At 41.8% G+C, this 17,352-nt stretch overlaps 1 protein-coding gene across 2 annotated transcripts; it reads left to right on the forward strand.

The window, feature by feature from the left end:
- The first annotated feature begins 7,949 nt into the window (after nt 1-7,949).
- Nucleotides 7,950-12,986, forward strand: nalf2 (NALCN channel auxiliary factor 2). 2 transcript variants are annotated; one of them, XM_084114281.1, is made up of 3 exons: nt 7,950-9,528; nt 9,688-9,879; nt 12,277-12,986. In XM_084114281.1, exons 1-3 carry the CDS (start codon nt 8,803-8,805, stop codon nt 12,352-12,354), a joined length of 996 nt encoding a protein of 331 aa, XP_083970407.1. In that variant the 5' UTR covers nt 7,950-8,802; the 3' UTR covers nt 12,355-12,986. The 2 variants fall into 2 exon arrangements, with proteins under 2 accessions (XP_083970407.1, XP_083970406.1); XM_084114280.1 differs by having other exon boundaries at nt 7,958-9,528; nt 9,688-9,859.
- The last annotated feature ends 4,366 nt before the right edge of the window (nt 12,987-17,352 follow it).

Consider the following 17,352-nt stretch of genomic DNA (forward strand, 5'->3'; position numbering starts at 1 on the left):
CCGAAGCACAAAATCAATCAGCACATTTCATTACGCGCACACACACATTCCACACAGAGGTATGTAATGAAGATTCTGCTGCCCTCTTCTGTCACTCTGACAAACTGCAGCCTTTCACCACTCTCTTTACAACACACTTGCACCACGTACAGTACACTTTACACTGATTTATATCCAGAAATACTTATTTCACTTAATTCTTTTAGTTTTTGAGAATGACATACATGAACACAGATTGAGCTGTGTCTTTCTGATAAGTGGTGTTCTGTAAACCTCAGCACATTCCCAACTTGACCTTTATCTTTCAAGGGTCAGGTGTCATGATGAGTAACCCAGTAGCGTGGGAGAGGGGGGCACTTACATTCAGTTCAACCCCTAATCAAAGGCACGACAACAGTGTACAAGTGTCAGCCAATTAATATCCTCCTCCAAATTCAGGGTACTAGAATAAGATTTTTATTGCCATGTGTGATTGATTCAGTTGAACTCTTTCGTCTTCTAAAACTGTGCATATCATGTGAAACTAAGGGTTTCTGCATCCGTTTGTAAGTAAATGCAAGCAAGTGTTCTTAGTTGGTGTGCGTTTCAATTGATCTTTATCTCATCTTTGAAGTTTGACTTATGCCCTCTCAACTGTGACCCCATGTTGGATAAAGCTGCGGAGGGGTCGGGTAATTCATTCACAAAACGAACACACAAAAGTTCTCTCAGGCCTCTCAACAGCACAGCACAAAACTAAAGAGTATGCATATCAAGAGAGAAGAAAAGAGAGAAACAGAGGAAAAGATTTATATAAATAACTAGCAAGAGTGTGTTTTGTGTCTTTTTCCTTCTTTCAAATTTCTGCAAAATGGATATATACATGGTCAAATGTGTGAAATAAAGCTAAGATTATTCATAGTTTTCATGATATGTCACACTCTTAGAACACCCACCTGGAGGGCAAAACAAGGCTTTTATCCACTACCCACCATTTATTTTTTAAAGGTACAGTATGAAACTTTTGTCCCTCTGGTGGTTAAAAAAAACTGCATGAATTTTGTGGAAGAACATTGTTTTGATTTTGCTTCAGATGAATATGGTTCCCTATCTGTCGGTCACTACAACGTTATGTCGACTGACAAATGGGGTCTCACTTGGAGCCTCAATCACCTTTGCCTCAATCAAAGTTTTCAAAAAACGGCCAATGCACCTCCCGCTCCTCCAGTGTGTTGTGTGCCATCGAGCTGCCGGATGATGGGGCAGGCCCTTCTCAGGGGTATCCAGCGTGTCATTCGGTACTCCGGGTGAGGACCAGATGTCGATTTCTGCATCGGAGTGTGGGCTATTGTCCACTGGAGAGAAAGATGAAGCTGAGCTTCCCCCTTCTGGGGTGGTCACTCATGCTGAATCGGATTCAGAGTTTGACGGCCATGCTTGCCCGAGCCGCCATGGGCATGGGCCTTGAGTGGAACCCTCCACCTTGTCCCGAGCATTCGCAGTTAGATGATTGGTTCTTAGGGTACAGAGTGCCCTTAGAACAAGTGTCCAGGCACGTTATTGTTGGACAGGACCTTGACTGCAGTGGCATATCAATTACCTAGAGTTGTTGGAACTGCCACTCGCCCTACGCTCTCGCCCTTGCTTTAGGGCAAGGATGTGTTGGTCCGCACGGACAACACTGCGATAGTTGCGTACATCAACCACAAAGGCGGTGTACACCTACGTCGCATGTCACAACTTGTGTGGCCGACGCACTGTCATGACAGCTCACACTTCTCGTTAGAATTGAGACTCAGCTGATCTGGAGTCAATTCGGGGATGCACAGGTAGACCTGTTTTCCTCCCAGGAGTGTTCCCACTGCCTGCTCTTTTACTCCCTGACCGAGGCACCCCTCGGCACAGACACGATGCCACAGAGCTGGCTCCAGGGCTTGCGTAATTATGCATTTGAGCCTGCTTGCACAGGCACTTTGCAAAGTCAGGGAGGAAGAGGAACATGTCTTGATGGTTGCACTTTACTGACCCATCCGGACCTGGTTCTTGGACCTGATGCTCTTCGTGAGAGGCCCTCCCTGGCGGATTCCCCTGAGGAAGGACCTTCTTTCTCAGGTAGGGGGCACCACATTGCACCCGCGTTCAGATCTCTGGGACTTCCACGTGGCTTCTGGATGGGACGCGGAGGACTTAAGTAGCCGGCGGTGGTAGACACTAACCCTCAAGACAGAGCTCTCTCTACTGGGTGAGCTAGGTGTATGTTGCCGCCATCGTGGCACATCAAGTTACAGTTGATGGTAGGTCACTGGGAAAGCACGACCTGGTCATCAGGTTCCTGACAGGTGCCAGGAGGTTAAATCCTCCCAAAACGCGCCTCCTGGGATCTCTCTCTCTGGACTGCAGAGAGCTCCCTTTGAGCTACTGGAGTCAGCTGTGCTTAAGATCCTGTCTCTAAAAACAGTGCTCCTGACCATGCTCACTTCCATTAAGAGGGTAGGGGACCTGCAGGCATTTTCGGTCAACGAATCGTGCCTTGAGTGGGACCAGGTGGTTAAGTTGCAAGCGTTGCCCCTGGAGGAGGCAGACCCAGCCCTTGCGTCGGTGTCCCATCCATGCCCTGTGTATTTATGTGGACTGCACGCAGAGCTTTAGAACAACTTGTCAACTTGGCATAAGCTCGCCCAGCATTAGCTCCTTGTCAGCAGAAGGGAAAGGCTGTCTCCAAGTAGAGGTTGGCCCACTGAATAGTGGATGACATCGCCTTGGCATACCAATCCCAAGGTGTGCCGTGCCCCTCGGAGTGAGGGCTCACTCCACTAGGACACACTGTTATACACACACGAATGTGCGCAAGGCCGGTGGCGTGATTGATGATGAGCTACACGTGCGCTACGCACTGGTCTTATATCTCTCACGGAGGAGTGGGAGCACAAAAGGAGGAGCGACGACATTGAAGGACGAGAGAGGAGAGGCGTGGACTTGTATTTTGTTTCTGTTTTATTATTTGTGGCAGCAGTCATCCGTGAGGGGCTGCTGCCTTTAGTTTCGTTTTGTATTTGTTTATTTATTTATTAAAAGTCTTTAAATGTTCGCCAGTTCCCGCCTCCTTCTTCCCATAAAAACGAACTGCGTTACATTGGTACTGAAACCCGGGAGGAAGGAGGGACATGCTGTCGGATAGCCATCGCTGCTGAGGGTGATCCTGTCTCTAAAAGGAGGTCTGGCAGTAAAGGAGCGGTGACCGCCGATGGCTGGCCGAGGCAGTGGTGCTGGAGTGATTGAACAGCAAGTGAGACGGAGAGCTCGCTGCCGTGCTCCTGGGTTGAGGAGAGGTGGCTGCCATCCGAGAGGGAGCGGAGGAGTCGCTCCCGTTCGCCATGGGCTGGAACCTGCTGCCGTCCACCATGATGGGGATGGAGCAGGGAATGGGGGTCTCGCTACCGGCTGCCCTCGACCGGAGGAGCCAATGCTGTCCACCAGGGGCCGGTTGCACCAGCTGTGAGTAAGTTATAACTTAGCCTAGTTTTGACGTAAATGGACACTAAGTTACGACTTGCGCACTTCTAAATATTTTTGCGTTGCACCATTAAACTTAGTTGAAGCGTAACTCTACGTATAAACTAAATATTTACGGCAGCCTCCGATCAGGAGTAACGGATGGAATAAAATATCAGACAGACTGAACTGCATCAATAAGCTCTTTTACCTGACAGACTTCAATTCTTTAGACATATAAGATTATGCTGACATTTACACTCGCTTACATTTTAAGAGAGAGAACATTATGTGAAAAGATTACTTTGTTAGCGGCTATCTTTAACACGAACCCATCCTAAACAGCACGCCGCTGTGTGCATCGGTCCATGTTGTGCATGTCAAATATCAGTCATAATCAATAAACTTAATTTCTTATGTTTTTTGTATCAATATTTATTTATTGATTGATCCTTATTCATTTCATTTCAAATACAGTTTCTGAATGTTAGTTACATATAAAAACACTTATGCTATTCATGATCAAGAATCGTATTAAATGGAAACTTATTTTTACCATTAGTAACGTGAGGCAAAAGAATGAAGGATAAACTGAAATTCACAGCATTTCAACACAACATCTGCTCACGTATTTGAAGGCTGCTATTGGATCATCGAGGAAATGACGAAACGTCATATTATGCGACTACGCATTACTTTACAGAGAGCTTACGACCTACTAGCTACGTTCTGCCTTACAAACAAATGGTGCAACAGAATAAAGTTCAGAGTTAGTTACAAACTAAGTAGTTACTAAGCCTCTAGTGTGGACTTTACGTTCCAATTTAAGAAAGAACTTATGAATTGCTGGTGCAACCCTACCCAGGGGGCGGAGGAGCGTCGAGCCATCCCCCAACGGATGTCCAGTACCATCGCATGGCACCGCGAGTGAGTCCCTCAGCTGGTTGCGTGACGCACTGGTCTTGTATCTCTCATGGAGGATTTGAAGCATAAAAGGAGGAGCGACGATAGTGAAGGACGAGAGAGGACAGGCCAGGACTTAAAGGTCCCGTATTATGCCCCTTTTCACAAGATGTAAAATAAGTCTCTGATGTCCCCAGAGTGTGTATGTGAAATTTCAGCTCAAAATACCCAACAGATCATTTTTTACAGCATGTTTAAATTGTCATTTTTTGGTGCTCAGAAAAACAGGCTGTTTTAGTGTGTGCCCTTTAAATGCAAATAAGCTGCTGCTGCACGGCACAGGGGGCGGAGCTTCATGAGCTCGCGCTCAGTCTCTCAGTACAATTTCATCTCACGGAATGATGATAATATCAGAAACTCTCAGTAACGGTATTCATTTCGAGTTGGACAATAATGCCTACAGAGTCAGAGTGCTGTATAGAGATGGAACAGGTATAGTTTAGTAGTTTAATTACGGTTATTATAACGTATTTGTCATCTGCTTGTATGTATCCATTATTTATTAATAGCCTACAAGTCTGCTGTTTCGGACCAGGTCCGAATGATGATCAAACATATACTGATGAGTTTAATAAAGTTTATTGTACATCACACAAAAGATGAAACGTCAGTTTTACTTCAGAAAATCACCGTAAGAGCTGAGTAAACACAGTAAGTTATAAGAAGTGCGCAAGTACATAAACGAATTTCGGTAGAGTTGAGGGAGCATTCCTGTGGGCGGAGGTTAGTCAAAAAACTGTTCTACTGACGTCATTAAAGAAGGAAGTAGAGGGATGTAGTCCAAACGGGCCGTTCGATGTAGGCGACTTCTGTTAAATAAAATATCTCACTTGGCATTGAACTTTGAGCTTTATAATTTTACAGATATTATTTATACTCTAACAACAACATTACACACTAACTAAAGTTTGAAACATGGGATCACGAAGAACGGGACCTTTTAATGTTGTATTTTGTTTCTGTTTTACTATATCTGCCTTTACTTTTGTTTTATATTTGTTTATTTGTTTATTTTACGTTATTAAAGTCTGTAAATGTACGCTGGTTCCCGCCTCCTTCTTCCCATAACAACGAACTGCATTACATTCTGATAAAGAATTCCTGTTCAGTTTCTTACATTTTATTGAATTTTGATGTTAAATGTAATAAAATGTATTTCTCTGTATTCAGGCTTGACTGCAGTACAATGAATGGAAAAACTGACACTTCAAATCAACATTTCAAACAAAAAAAATTATAATTCTTGACAAAAAGCAGTCTTTGAGAATTTCTAAATATATATCTGTAACGATGTTCAGGGCTTAGGGAAGGAGGTGGGAACCGGCAAACAATCAACGTAACATCTTTAATAATAATAAACATAATTAACAAAACGAAAGTAATGCAGCAGCCCCTTACGGATGACTCCTGCTTAAACTAAAACAAAACAACAACAAAGTCCAGGCCTGGTCCTTGACTTGCACTGTCGGCATTCCTTCTTTTATCCTTCTGGAGCTCCTCTGTGGGACTCAAGACCTTTTGACCATGAACAACACAAATGTGACTCCCAAATGAACAATGGCAATATATCTGTTCAATAAAAATACCTTACTGAGTTGTTGAGTAATAAAAACGCCATCTCAGCGTCACTTTTACATTTCAAATCCCTCAGTTCTCACCATCTCCGAAAAGCCAAGCCAATCTTGATTAAAATTGATAGACTTGATTAAAAGTCCAAATTCAACATACACCTTCCATCCGTTCATTCATTCTCCGTACCACTTTTCCTCTCTAGGGTTCGTGGGAGGCTGGAGCCTATCCCAGCATATGAGGATGAAAGCGGGGAAACATCCTGGACAGGGGGCCAATCCATCGCCTTATTGATGATGCATACTATATACAGGCAAACAGAATATGAAAGTAATGTGCTAAATTGCACATTATGTGTTTTTCCATAGAAAACCATTCAAATGAAAATGCTAAATATTGCTTAATGCAAAAGACTATATTGGGTTCATCTGCTTTCTTGTATGGATCATCAATAAGGTGTCTAACTGAATTTGGACTTTCAATATCACTGTCTTATACATTAAGCGTTTTATGTGTTAAGCTTTTTAGTTTGTTCACGTGTTTGTTTTTCTTCTTTTGAGAGGTGTTAAATAACTGTGGAAAAATTGACAGGCCTGTGCTGCAGTTTTATGGATTTTTTGCCACGCCAGTCACATGACTGAAAACTATAAATTGGGAGCTGAAAACAATATAAAATTTATAAAAAGATATTTGATTAAAAAAAAAGGAATGCAGGGATGTGTAAAACTTTTTGAATGGCCAGCATTCTGATGCCATACAAGCAAAACAACATGGAATATGGCCACAATGAATTCCACAGAAGGTTCCATAGATGTCAGTGCACACAGATTTCATGTGGGCTTGATTGTGAAATTTACAATAGAGCAGCATTTCCCTGATGTCTGCTGAGTCTTGATGTACCATTACAAAATGCCTAGAATATAGATCAAAGTCAATCACAATGTAGAGGGACATCCTATTCGCCTATAGAGATACAGAAAAAAAGGCATGTAAACTGCTTTTCTGTGAAAAGACAAAGTTTGCGGGCCACTGCACCAAGATAACGTGATCTGAAAGACCTAAAAAGTTGCTCCAAGTGGACTCTCCCTGTAATTAGTGTTTTGTATTTTGCTTTGGATAAAGTCTATTTAGCATCTGCTACTAACTAACATGACCTCAAACTTCAACACTGATTTCCGGTTTAAAAGAAGTCAGAGGAGCCCCCGTCTTTTACAAAAGCACTCAAAACACATGCTGTTTGAGGAGAATACTAACTCTTTTATAAGCCCTGCAGGGCTTGCAAATGTAGAGTTTATTTAAAACCAGCAAAAGATCTGGAAAGAGCTCTGCCCCAGAAACACACCTAGCCCCTCAAGGCTTATTATAGCACAGTATCAAAAGTCCAGATGATAAATCCCACCCTTTCCTCTCAACACTTTTCAGAGGCCCTCAGTCCACTTGTTTCTCTTCTACTGCTGTAAAATTTCACACTGCAGTCTCTTATTTGGGTTTAGCGCCATCTAGTGTGAAAAGTGTGCAAGCTTATCTATCTATCTATCTATCTATCTCTCTCTATATATAGAGAGAGAGAGAGAGAGAGAGAGAGACCCCCTTATAGAAATGATGATAGAAAAAAAAAATCATTGAATATTGATGGAATATTGAACACAATATCACTTTAAAGAATAGGTAAAGAATTTTGACAAAAGGTGTCCCTTTTCCAGGTTAAATGTATCAACTTTCAGAATATTTAACATCTTCTGTCTTGTTATGTTTTCATTAAGTAAACTGTAAATCTTAGAGCAACCATTTGAGTTCATGCTTATTTCACTTTGCACATCCTTTAAAAGAAATCCATTAATCCACACTTCTCCAAAACATTTTTTACAGTATAGGCTACTACCGGGGTTGAGGAAAGTGCTGTTGTTGTTTTATTGCCATGTTGAAAAATTGCTACCCTAGTTTCTAGTATTTTACCCCAGTTTTATTTCCTTTATCAGAACAGTATGTGTGGGGGGCTAAATATATTTAGGTAGGCCTAATATTAAACGGATTAATAGATTTACCAGTCCAAATGAAAAAAAAAATGCTAATACAATATTCAATAATTATAAATTATAATAAAACTATTATAAAATAAGAATGAAAAATTGTGTCGGTTAACATGTCACAATGCATGGTTCCAATGCTAACACCAAGTGGTATTCACAATCACAGCGTAAAATGACCGGAAGACAAAAGAAGGCACATTCCCTCAGTGCTTTGACGATGCTCTGCGCTCATAACCGTGTCTGTCCGCCCGAGGAAGGCGAGAGGGGTGATTCCTCGAGGGGTGGGCAACGATGCGCGCTATTGAATGGTGAGCGCATAGTGAATGAAGTTTCAATGGAGGCGGCAAGGATGCGCGCGACAGCGCACGCGCCACACCCCCGCGTTTAATTAAAACATCTCAGGGTTCGGCTGAGTGCGAGCGAAGATGGCGACAGAGTGAAGGAGACCACGGAAAGATGACAAGCTCCCTACAGACAGACAAACGCGCACAAGCTCTTCACCCCGCCGCCTCAGACATGCCCGTGAATAAGTAAGACACGGCTGCGTACGATGTGTTGTCAAGGAGATGCGGGGTAGGTGATGGAGTCTAGCGGCATGTGCTTTATCATGCACTGTCTCGGTAATTCAGACGCAGGTGTTTGCAGTGCAGATTCATTTTGAGCAGCAGGTGAAAGGGGTGCTTCGAGCCATCATGTAAACGCCGCGGTGGGGAATATTGCGGAGGAGACCCGCCCGTGTGAGCTCGCGCTTTGTCTCCCCCTCTAAAATATGATCACGGGCGCCTGGCGGTGTGGAAGGAAACTTGACGCTGAGTTAGAAATCTGCCGCGTGACCGAACCCATCGACAAACCGTGCTGTGAGCCGGAGAAGGTGCAGAGATGGCGCATGAGCCTCGCATCGCTGCTCTTTTTCACGGCGCTCCTGTCCGATCACCTCTGGCTCTGCGCGGGAGGCAAGCTCCGCTCGAGAGACCGGACTCACCGGAGGACGTGGAGCAACGCGAGTCACGACGCCCAGACGGGCCTTCGCGATGAGGACTGCGGGGTCCTCTTGAGCAATCTGACAAAAACCGGGCCAGAGTGCGTGGAGGCTGATGCGCGGCGCCGCGCGCCTCTGGAGTCCGCGTGCTCTACGCTTTACCGACAGAAGAGCGGCTCGGTGAGCTCCTCCTATTCTGTACCGGTGCCCACGGTGTCGCCACACGCGTTTTTGGAGTACTTCCGGAATTTCAGCTTGTCGTTTTGCGACGCGCTCACAATAGCGGACCTGCTGGAGAGCATGACTAGTCCGGACGGGCTCAACTGCAGCCTGGCGCGTGTCATTGATGACCTGTTCAGCGGCGGACCGGAGGACGGGGACGTGTGCAGCGCTTGTGTTCACGCGTACATCCGACTCGACCAACACGCTCAGGAAAAATATGAGGAGTTTGACGTAATAACGCGCAAATACATGGCGGATGACTACTCAGTGCGCTCGCAAACACACCTGTGTCAGGTGAGAGGCGCTTTTAGTTTCTACCATCAACACTTTGGATGAGGTTGTGTAGATGGATGTAAATGCTCTTTAGAAAGCACGTAGTGATACCAACCACCCACAAGCTTGAGTGAAACATTTAGCATAAATAATGTGAGCATGATAATATTTGTGTTTCAGGCAGTGTATAAAGCCTGGCTTTGTGCGGAATATTTTCCGGTTCCCCAACGGCAGTGTGCAAGGTGGCTTCCGTGCAGGCGCTACTGTGGCGAGGTCACTGCTAGCTGCCCCTTCATCCTACCTGACAACGACCGTCTGCTGTATGCCGGCCTGCCCAGCTTTCTCTGTGCAGGTAAACGTCAGTCAACGCAGGTAACACTGTACATGCACTATAAGGCTCAAAACTGTATGGACAACCCCTTCTATTGCAGTAAATGTACAGAATTGTGTGCTTCCAACTTTGTTGCAACAGTCTGGTCCTTGGTTGCATGAAAGCCCTTAAGTGATAAAGTTATAAGGTTAAGGGTAGGCCTACCCTTGCAAGAGAAAAATTAACCATCCACTTAAGGAACATTAAGTCTGTCTTTAAGTATTTTCCCTTAATTTAAAGGGTTAGTTCACCCAAAAATGAAAATGATCCCATAATTTACTCACCCTCAAGCCAGATGTATATGACTTTCTTCTTTCAGCCAAACACAATTGGAGTTACATTTAAAAAATATCCTGGCTCTTCCAAGCTTCATAATGTGAGTGAATGGTAATGTGAATGGATTTTGAAACCCCAAAAAGTGCATTCATCTATCATGAAAGTAATCCATACGGCTCCAGGGAAAGGCCTTCTGAAGCGAAGCGATCCATTTTTGTAAGAAAAATATCCATATTTATAATTTTATAAACTGTAATTACTGGCTTCGGTAACAAGTCTAGTTCTGGCGGAAGAGTGCAACAGCGTGTATTGTCAAAAATCAAATCAAATGAACAACAACGTTTTCATATTTTTCATCACTTCCACTGTGCGCTTGAATTAATAATCTCATGCCAGGCTTTCGTCTTGTGCACAAAAGTGACTGATTATAACGGCAGGCTTGGGTCTTTTCCCTCGTCTTCTAAATGAATAGCTTTTTTTGTCCTTGGTCCAGTTTGGTTTAGATTTATTATTTCAAGTACTGTAAAGCCGGTTAGCACACAGGACTAGACACCGAGCCGCGTCTAGCATTCAGACACAATATAATATGATATGCTTTTTTTGTTCTTGTTTTCCAGTTAGAAAAATTAATATGAATGCTTCTTGTTTGCTGATTGGCTGCAGTTTGTAATCTACATAATCAAAGTTTCAATGACAAAATTCTAGAGCTTTAACACTCATAAATATTTCTATTCACATGCTTTTTGTGCTCCTTGGGAAACTAATGATAATTATATTTTAACTATCCAGTCAAATCAAATTCGTTATGTGGCATTCATTGACATCCTTTTTAAATGATATATTGGGGAATAATAGTACTAGTAGTAATAATAATATTAATGATAACAATATACACCAAAATATACTGTATGTTTGAAATATATAATGTATATTGTCTTGTTAGTGTAATGATTCCCTGTATCTCTGTTTCATGGACTTTTATTTTGATATTCTTTTGTTTTGTTGTGCCTATGTTCAGTTCCTGTTTCTCTTGTTTCCATGGCTGTCTTGTTAGTTTCCATAGCAACCCTTGTTTGTTACTATGACAACATATCACCTACACCTGTCCTTCATTTAGCCACTTTTCATCTTGTTTATATAAGGGGCTGTTTACCAACACCATTTTCAACTAAAAACGATAAACTTTTATGCGTTTTAGCCGTTCATTTACACGGCAACAGCGTTTTGGTGGCCTGAAACAAGAAGCTTTTAAAATCGGGTTTCAAAGTGCACGTTTTTGAAAATGATACTGTTATCATCAATTTAAACAACAAAAATAGGAATTTGTAAAAACTGTTACGTCATGCACGTGCCTTAGGGATGGGCAAATGAAGCCTCATGAAGCACTGAGGCTTTCCCTGAATGTTTCGGGAAAAGATTCTAAGCATCAAGAGTGTCGAAAACAGCGCCATCTTGTGGCAGGTCAAATTTATAGCAGCCATGTTTATGAGCAGCTGAGTGTGCAGCGCCGTTGTTTTATCCATTAAGCACAAATAAAAGCCTGACAACGCTAAATGTTCAGTTTTCTGATAATATAATTCCCATATTAAAGTGTGGCAATAAATTAAATGTAACAATTATATTAATCCTAATTATAAAAATTCCAACAGAGTTGCTTGATGCAAGTAAATGTTGGTCTAATTATTTTATGGTTTCTATGCTGTTTATGTGTCAGAATATATGATCATGGAACATAGGCTATAGGCTTATTTATATAAATAAAAATGTTAGTAGATGGAATTAAACTTCCAAAAACCTGTAGAATAGTGGTCTGGGTTCAAACATTCCGACACGCAAAGTGAAGCATTCACGTGACTATATATATATAATATTATATATATATATAATATATATAATATTATATATATATATATAATATGTATATAATATTGAGTGAGTCGGGAAAACTGCTCCAGCTGATTCGCAAGTGTTTGTGATTTCTGAAGAAGAACCAGCTTATTGGAGATATTGGTTCAGAAATGTTTGTTTTTGATTCACAAAAATTAGTCGACTCCTAAGCGCCATTTGCTCTGTGTACAGTGTTCTGTCCTTTTCTAAGCCAGTGTTTCTCTCTTTCTCATCAGGGCTTGAAGAGGAGTATTCGAGCAGTCAGGGACCCGACTGCTGTGATGTCAGATGGAGTGGGTGTGACTCCGCTGTAGGCGCTGCATGTGCTCTGACACGCCTCCCAGGCTCATTTTCTTTGCATAGGAGGCTTTCATCAGGAGCAGTGTCGTGTACAAATCGTCTTCATGGCAGTAAATTGAAACTGTGTGTGCTTGTTCTCTTCTTACTGCACACTGTCATCTCCATAACAACATTGCAGCATTGCAGCACTGGCTCCTTGGAGGCAATAGTACCTCTAGAAGAAGTTCCCTTGAGGGAGGAGTAAGAGACTGGAACATCTCCCCCTATTGAAAGACGCACAGACTGTGAGAGTGTTTTTGTCTGCTGTGCATGAGACGAACCTTACCAAATGCCTGGAAAACACAGGAAGTCTCAGCACTGCTGAAGCGTCTGTGCCTGTCTTTTTGAGGGTTGGAACATCTGGCTTGATCTGAGCGTGTGTTTGTTTGAGCAAGTGAATGTTTTTAACTGTTTTTCAGTGTTCCCTTTGTTTTATCAGGACTAACTGCACATGCTACAAAACAGTTCATGAATGTTGTCTAAAACAAAAGAAGATTGTCAGTCTTATTTTGTTTTAGACAACATTCATGGAAACGAAAATGAATGGATGAAGAATGGATGGATGACATTGTTACATTTCTCCCCTAATAAAACCAACTCTACTGGAGACATTTTTCATATTTACGATTCTCTTAAGTATTACAGGAGCATGGTTGCATCTGAATTTAGGGTGGTTTCTGCTGGCATTTTCTATGACATGTTCTTTTGTAGGTCTTTTAACAGTATTATTTTCTCTGTTCATTGCTGTTCCTCTCTCTCTTTCTCTTTAAAGGCTTCCACACACTGCCGTAGCCAACACCTATTAACGCCTCTCACATTTACTCATGGGTTTTATGTTGGTCTTGATGTTTCGGGCTGTTAAGGGGCTTTGGTAGTTACCATTTAGCAGATGCTTTTCTTCCAAAACAACTCAAATGCACTAATTGAAAAAAATACTGTGGGAAAAACTTCAGAAACATTACAAATTTACTCCATGTGGTCTGTCACAGTTCTACAAACTCCTCAGTAACAACATGAAAACAAGTTTCAAATGATTACATCAATCAGACGGGGTGGTTTTGGGAACTTACAACTTTGAAATAATGGTTAGTGAAATGTTTTTTATTTATTAGTGAATGAATATATTTCATTCTGCTCTCGCTGTCAGACTGAGAAGCAGTTGTGGGAGAAAAATCAGCTGTCCCAGAAAGACTGACTGCATTAGTGATGAGGATTAAGACTCTGTCGCCAGGTTGCATCGTTACGTTAATAGGTGGCGTCATTTTGAGTGAGTCAGTGGTTTGTTCATTCAAACGATTCATTAAAAAACGGATTAATTCAGGAATCAAACAGGTGATTGGCTGTGTCCAAAATCGCATAATCTCTTTAGTAGACACTTATTTTGGATAAGTCATTTCTTTATGACCGCAAAAAAAGTAATCTGGACGTACTACATTCGCCATGTTGTCTTTATCATGTGACCTACCAGTGCCAGTTACGTTGCTTCATTGCCATTCACAACTCCTCTCCCGTGGCCTCATGGGATAGTAAAGTGTCCATCATGTGCACACTTCAGAATCTCGCCTGAAGTAGTAGGTCATCCCGGTACTTTTTGCCTACTCTTTTATGAGTACTGTGAATTCGGACATCTTTTGACACATGCTGTTTTTCGCCTACTATATAGTAGGGAAGTATGCGTTTTCGGATGCAGCTTTATGGGTGAGTCACCAAATTATTAATTTAAACAATTCATTCAAAAACAGATTCATTCAGAAACTAAGCATGAGCGAGTCGTTCAATCAAAAAAACGCACCCGATGCTCTTCCGTTCAAATTGCACAAACATGCAATGCAAGAGTGGATGTCTCTTTATCATAGCAAGTGAAGATGACAAACGAAGAACAAAAAATGAACATACAGTACACAAGAGTAGGTTATACAAGCAAGAGTTCATTGTTAGTCGCCAGCAGCACACCAGCTCCAGGCAAACACTGACACTCAAAACTGTCCTGTTACTATAGCTTACATTACAACAGCATATCTTGGTTCTGTGAAACATAGCAAAACCAGTGTTATTCATGTATGGAGCAGAAACAATGCAACCTTGGAGTCTGTTTCCAGGTCTTCCCGCTCTCTAACGTCTCTCCAGCGTTGGAAATCTTTTCTAATATTAACGCGGGTTCTAAAGCTCTTGTCTGATCATAACCCTTCTTTTTCCAGTGATATTCTAATGAGCTTCTCTCTTTTGTAATGTCTCTCAGCTATCTCTCTTTCTACAGTCTTTCTTCAAATCTCTCTCTTGCTCACTCTCTCCTCCCCCATCATGAGTGTATACGCCCCCTACTGCTGATTGGCTAAGTGCATTGTGGTGCTCGGTCCGATCCACGTTCAACAGCGTTTCTCAGAAATCGCTTACTGCACCTTCAAGTTTTTCATGTAATCAGTGTAGTTGCAGTGCCATTTTTTGTTGGGCTTTTTTTCTAAATACTTTTCTCAGTATTTGCATGCATGTTGTAATACAGGGACATTTCCAGGGGCAGCTCTAGTCAGGGACAACACAACACACCAAAAAATGGGTAAACGGGGAAGTCTGGTTACTCTAATAGATTAGCTGATTAAACATATCAAACTGTTTCTTCCGCTCATGTGAGTGTTCATGTCTCTGAATTATTATTATTATTATTATTATTTTTTCAGTTATCCAGGCCGTTATTAATCGTCAGGTAGAATTTACTAAAAAGCAACTGGGCTTGTTTATCCATTTGTTGTAGATGTAGCCCTTTATCTCAGTGAAATCATCAGTTTTTTTTTAAGGGATTAAGTCTTAGAGATAAAGTCTGTGAGCTGAGTCACTAGATCTGTTCTCATGTGTCCGCTTCTTTGGGCCTTTTTTCCACTGAAATTATCTTCTCCACAATCTAAACTCCTAAAGAGAGATGTTCTGCATGAGCACAGACTTGAATCTTTCAGATTCTGATGAAAGTTCTCCATGTATGGACTTCGAGACTGCACTGTGGCAAACCAATAAGCCGTGTATATAATTTTCTCTCATTTACCGGTAAACTATGTTAGTGCACATCCCTCATAGGCCTGTGTGGTGATAGTTTTGGCCAGTAGGAGGTAGTGTTTTCTCATTGTGTGTTGGGTTTGAATGTATGTATCTTGTATCTTGCAGATTAATCAACATCAGTTTACCCACTTTTCACTGTAGGCTATAGGCCTATCTCTACTTCATACTGTAAATACCACTTACTTTTTGTAGTGAAAAGGATAGCTATTTTTAAAAGGTCAAGCGACTAATCGAAACATTTTATTGGTTGATCATTAGTTAATCTTCTATATTAAAAAAAATAGTTTAGGGACGTTCTCTCACTCACTAAAATAAAGCAATCATATTTTAACATTCAGCTAATCTAATGTTTTCATGGCCATTGTTATATCGTTTGCTGAATTTTGTAAGCTACTAGCCTTACTAGCCTAATAATAATTGTTCCTCATTTAGTTTCCAGTGCCGTCTCTCTCTCTCTCTCTCTCTCTCTCTCTCTCTCCAGTTATCCAGGCCGTTATTAATCGTCGGGTAGAATTTACTAAAAAGGAGCTGGGCTTGTTTATCCATTTGTTGTAGATGTAGCCCTTTATCTCAGTGAAATCATCAGTTTTCTTTGAGTGTGGAAGTCTTAGAGATAAAGTCATTAGATCTGTTCTCATGTTGCCGCTTCTTTGGGCCTTTTTTCCACTGAAATTATCTTCTCCACGATCTAAACTCCTAAAGAGAGATGTTCTGCATGAGCACAGACTTGAATCTCTCTCTCTCTCTCTCTCTCTCTCTCTCTCTCTCTCTCTCTCTCTCTCTCTCTCTCTGTCTGTGTGTGTGTGTGTGTGTGTGTGTGTGTGTGTGATTGCTGTTTTCTTAAACTCTTAGCACCCTGATTCCAGCCTCTCTGGGCTCCGTATGGGCTGGATTCTCTGTTAAGTTAATTTGTATAATTTAATTTCAACTGCCCAAGGGCCTCAGACCCATACTTGAATATTCACTGCAGTGTTTTTTTAATGCATTTGTGTGTTTGTGTGCGCCTGCGTGCGTGTGTTTTTGGCAAATGTTTTTGTTGCGCGTGCGCGTAAATGCGTGCCTGTTTTTAGAACTTGTTCCAGACTTTGTGGGTGGGTTCGCTATTGTAATGATGCTTTTATTACATTATTTAGTAATGTCTGCGTTTAGAGATACATCATGGATTGTTAGAGGACATTGCCTGAGTTTGAGACAGCTATAGACCGTGCGCATGTGTGTGTGGCGCTGAATCGATTCAGCAGCAGTGTAGCTGTGAATATTTAAGTGATTTAAGATTAAAGAGTCTGGAGTCGAATAAAAGCGGCCCAGATTTAATATAAAACCATATTAAAGAGATTCAGCTTTATGAGGTCACAGAGGATCTGCAGTACACAGAGCACAGCTGTGAGTGGAGCGAGAACAGAGGAAGAGAAAGAGAGAAAGCAATGAAGTGAGGTCAGATAGCATCCACAAACCTTCTTGGACTGGATTTTTCTTCTGAATTACATTGTTGAGCTCCATAGATAGACTTTCCCTCTGAGCATGCATGCAGTAATGCTGACTCAGATTATGATACTGCACCATGTTTACTCAAATAAAATAAAAAAACTAAAGAAAGCAAGACATTTGCAGCCTTGCTAATCTCTTCGTAAACCATCCATCCCACCACTTTCATCCTCCTTTTTACTGCCACTTTCATTGTTTTCCAAATTATTGGATGAGAGTGACAAGTCTGAAAAAAGCAAGAGAAAGATTAAAGAGGTTTCCATAGAAAACTTTTACTCAAACAACACACAGCAGAAGAGTTATGCCATTGCAATAAATAACTGTGTATTTTGGAGTTAGATTAATATGAGTCTGTGTGTGTGTGTGTGTGTGTGTGTGTGTGTGTGTGTGTGTGTGTGTGTGTGTGTGTGTGTGTGTGTGTGTGTGTGTGTGTGTGTGTG

This window comes from Abramis brama, assembly GCF_963993115.1.
Source record: "Abramis brama genome assembly, chromosome: 5".
Lineage (NCBI taxonomy): Eukaryota > Metazoa > Chordata > Actinopteri > Cypriniformes > Leuciscidae > Abramis > Abramis brama.

Bases quoted from the DNA above. Each gene is read 5' to 3' on its own strand.
- nalf2 (XM_084114280.1), top strand. From the start codon at position 8,803: ATGATCACGGGCGCCTGGCGGTGTGGAAGGAAACTTGACGCTGAGTTA. The intron at 9,529-9,687 runs GTGAGAGGCGCT...TTTGTGTTTCAG, and splicing joins CGCAAACACACCTGTGTCAG to GCAGTGTATAAAGCCTGGCT. The intron at 9,860-12,276 runs GTAAACGTCAGT...CTTTCTCATCAG, and splicing joins GCCCAGCTTTCTCTGTGCAG to GGCTTGAAGAGGAGTATTCG.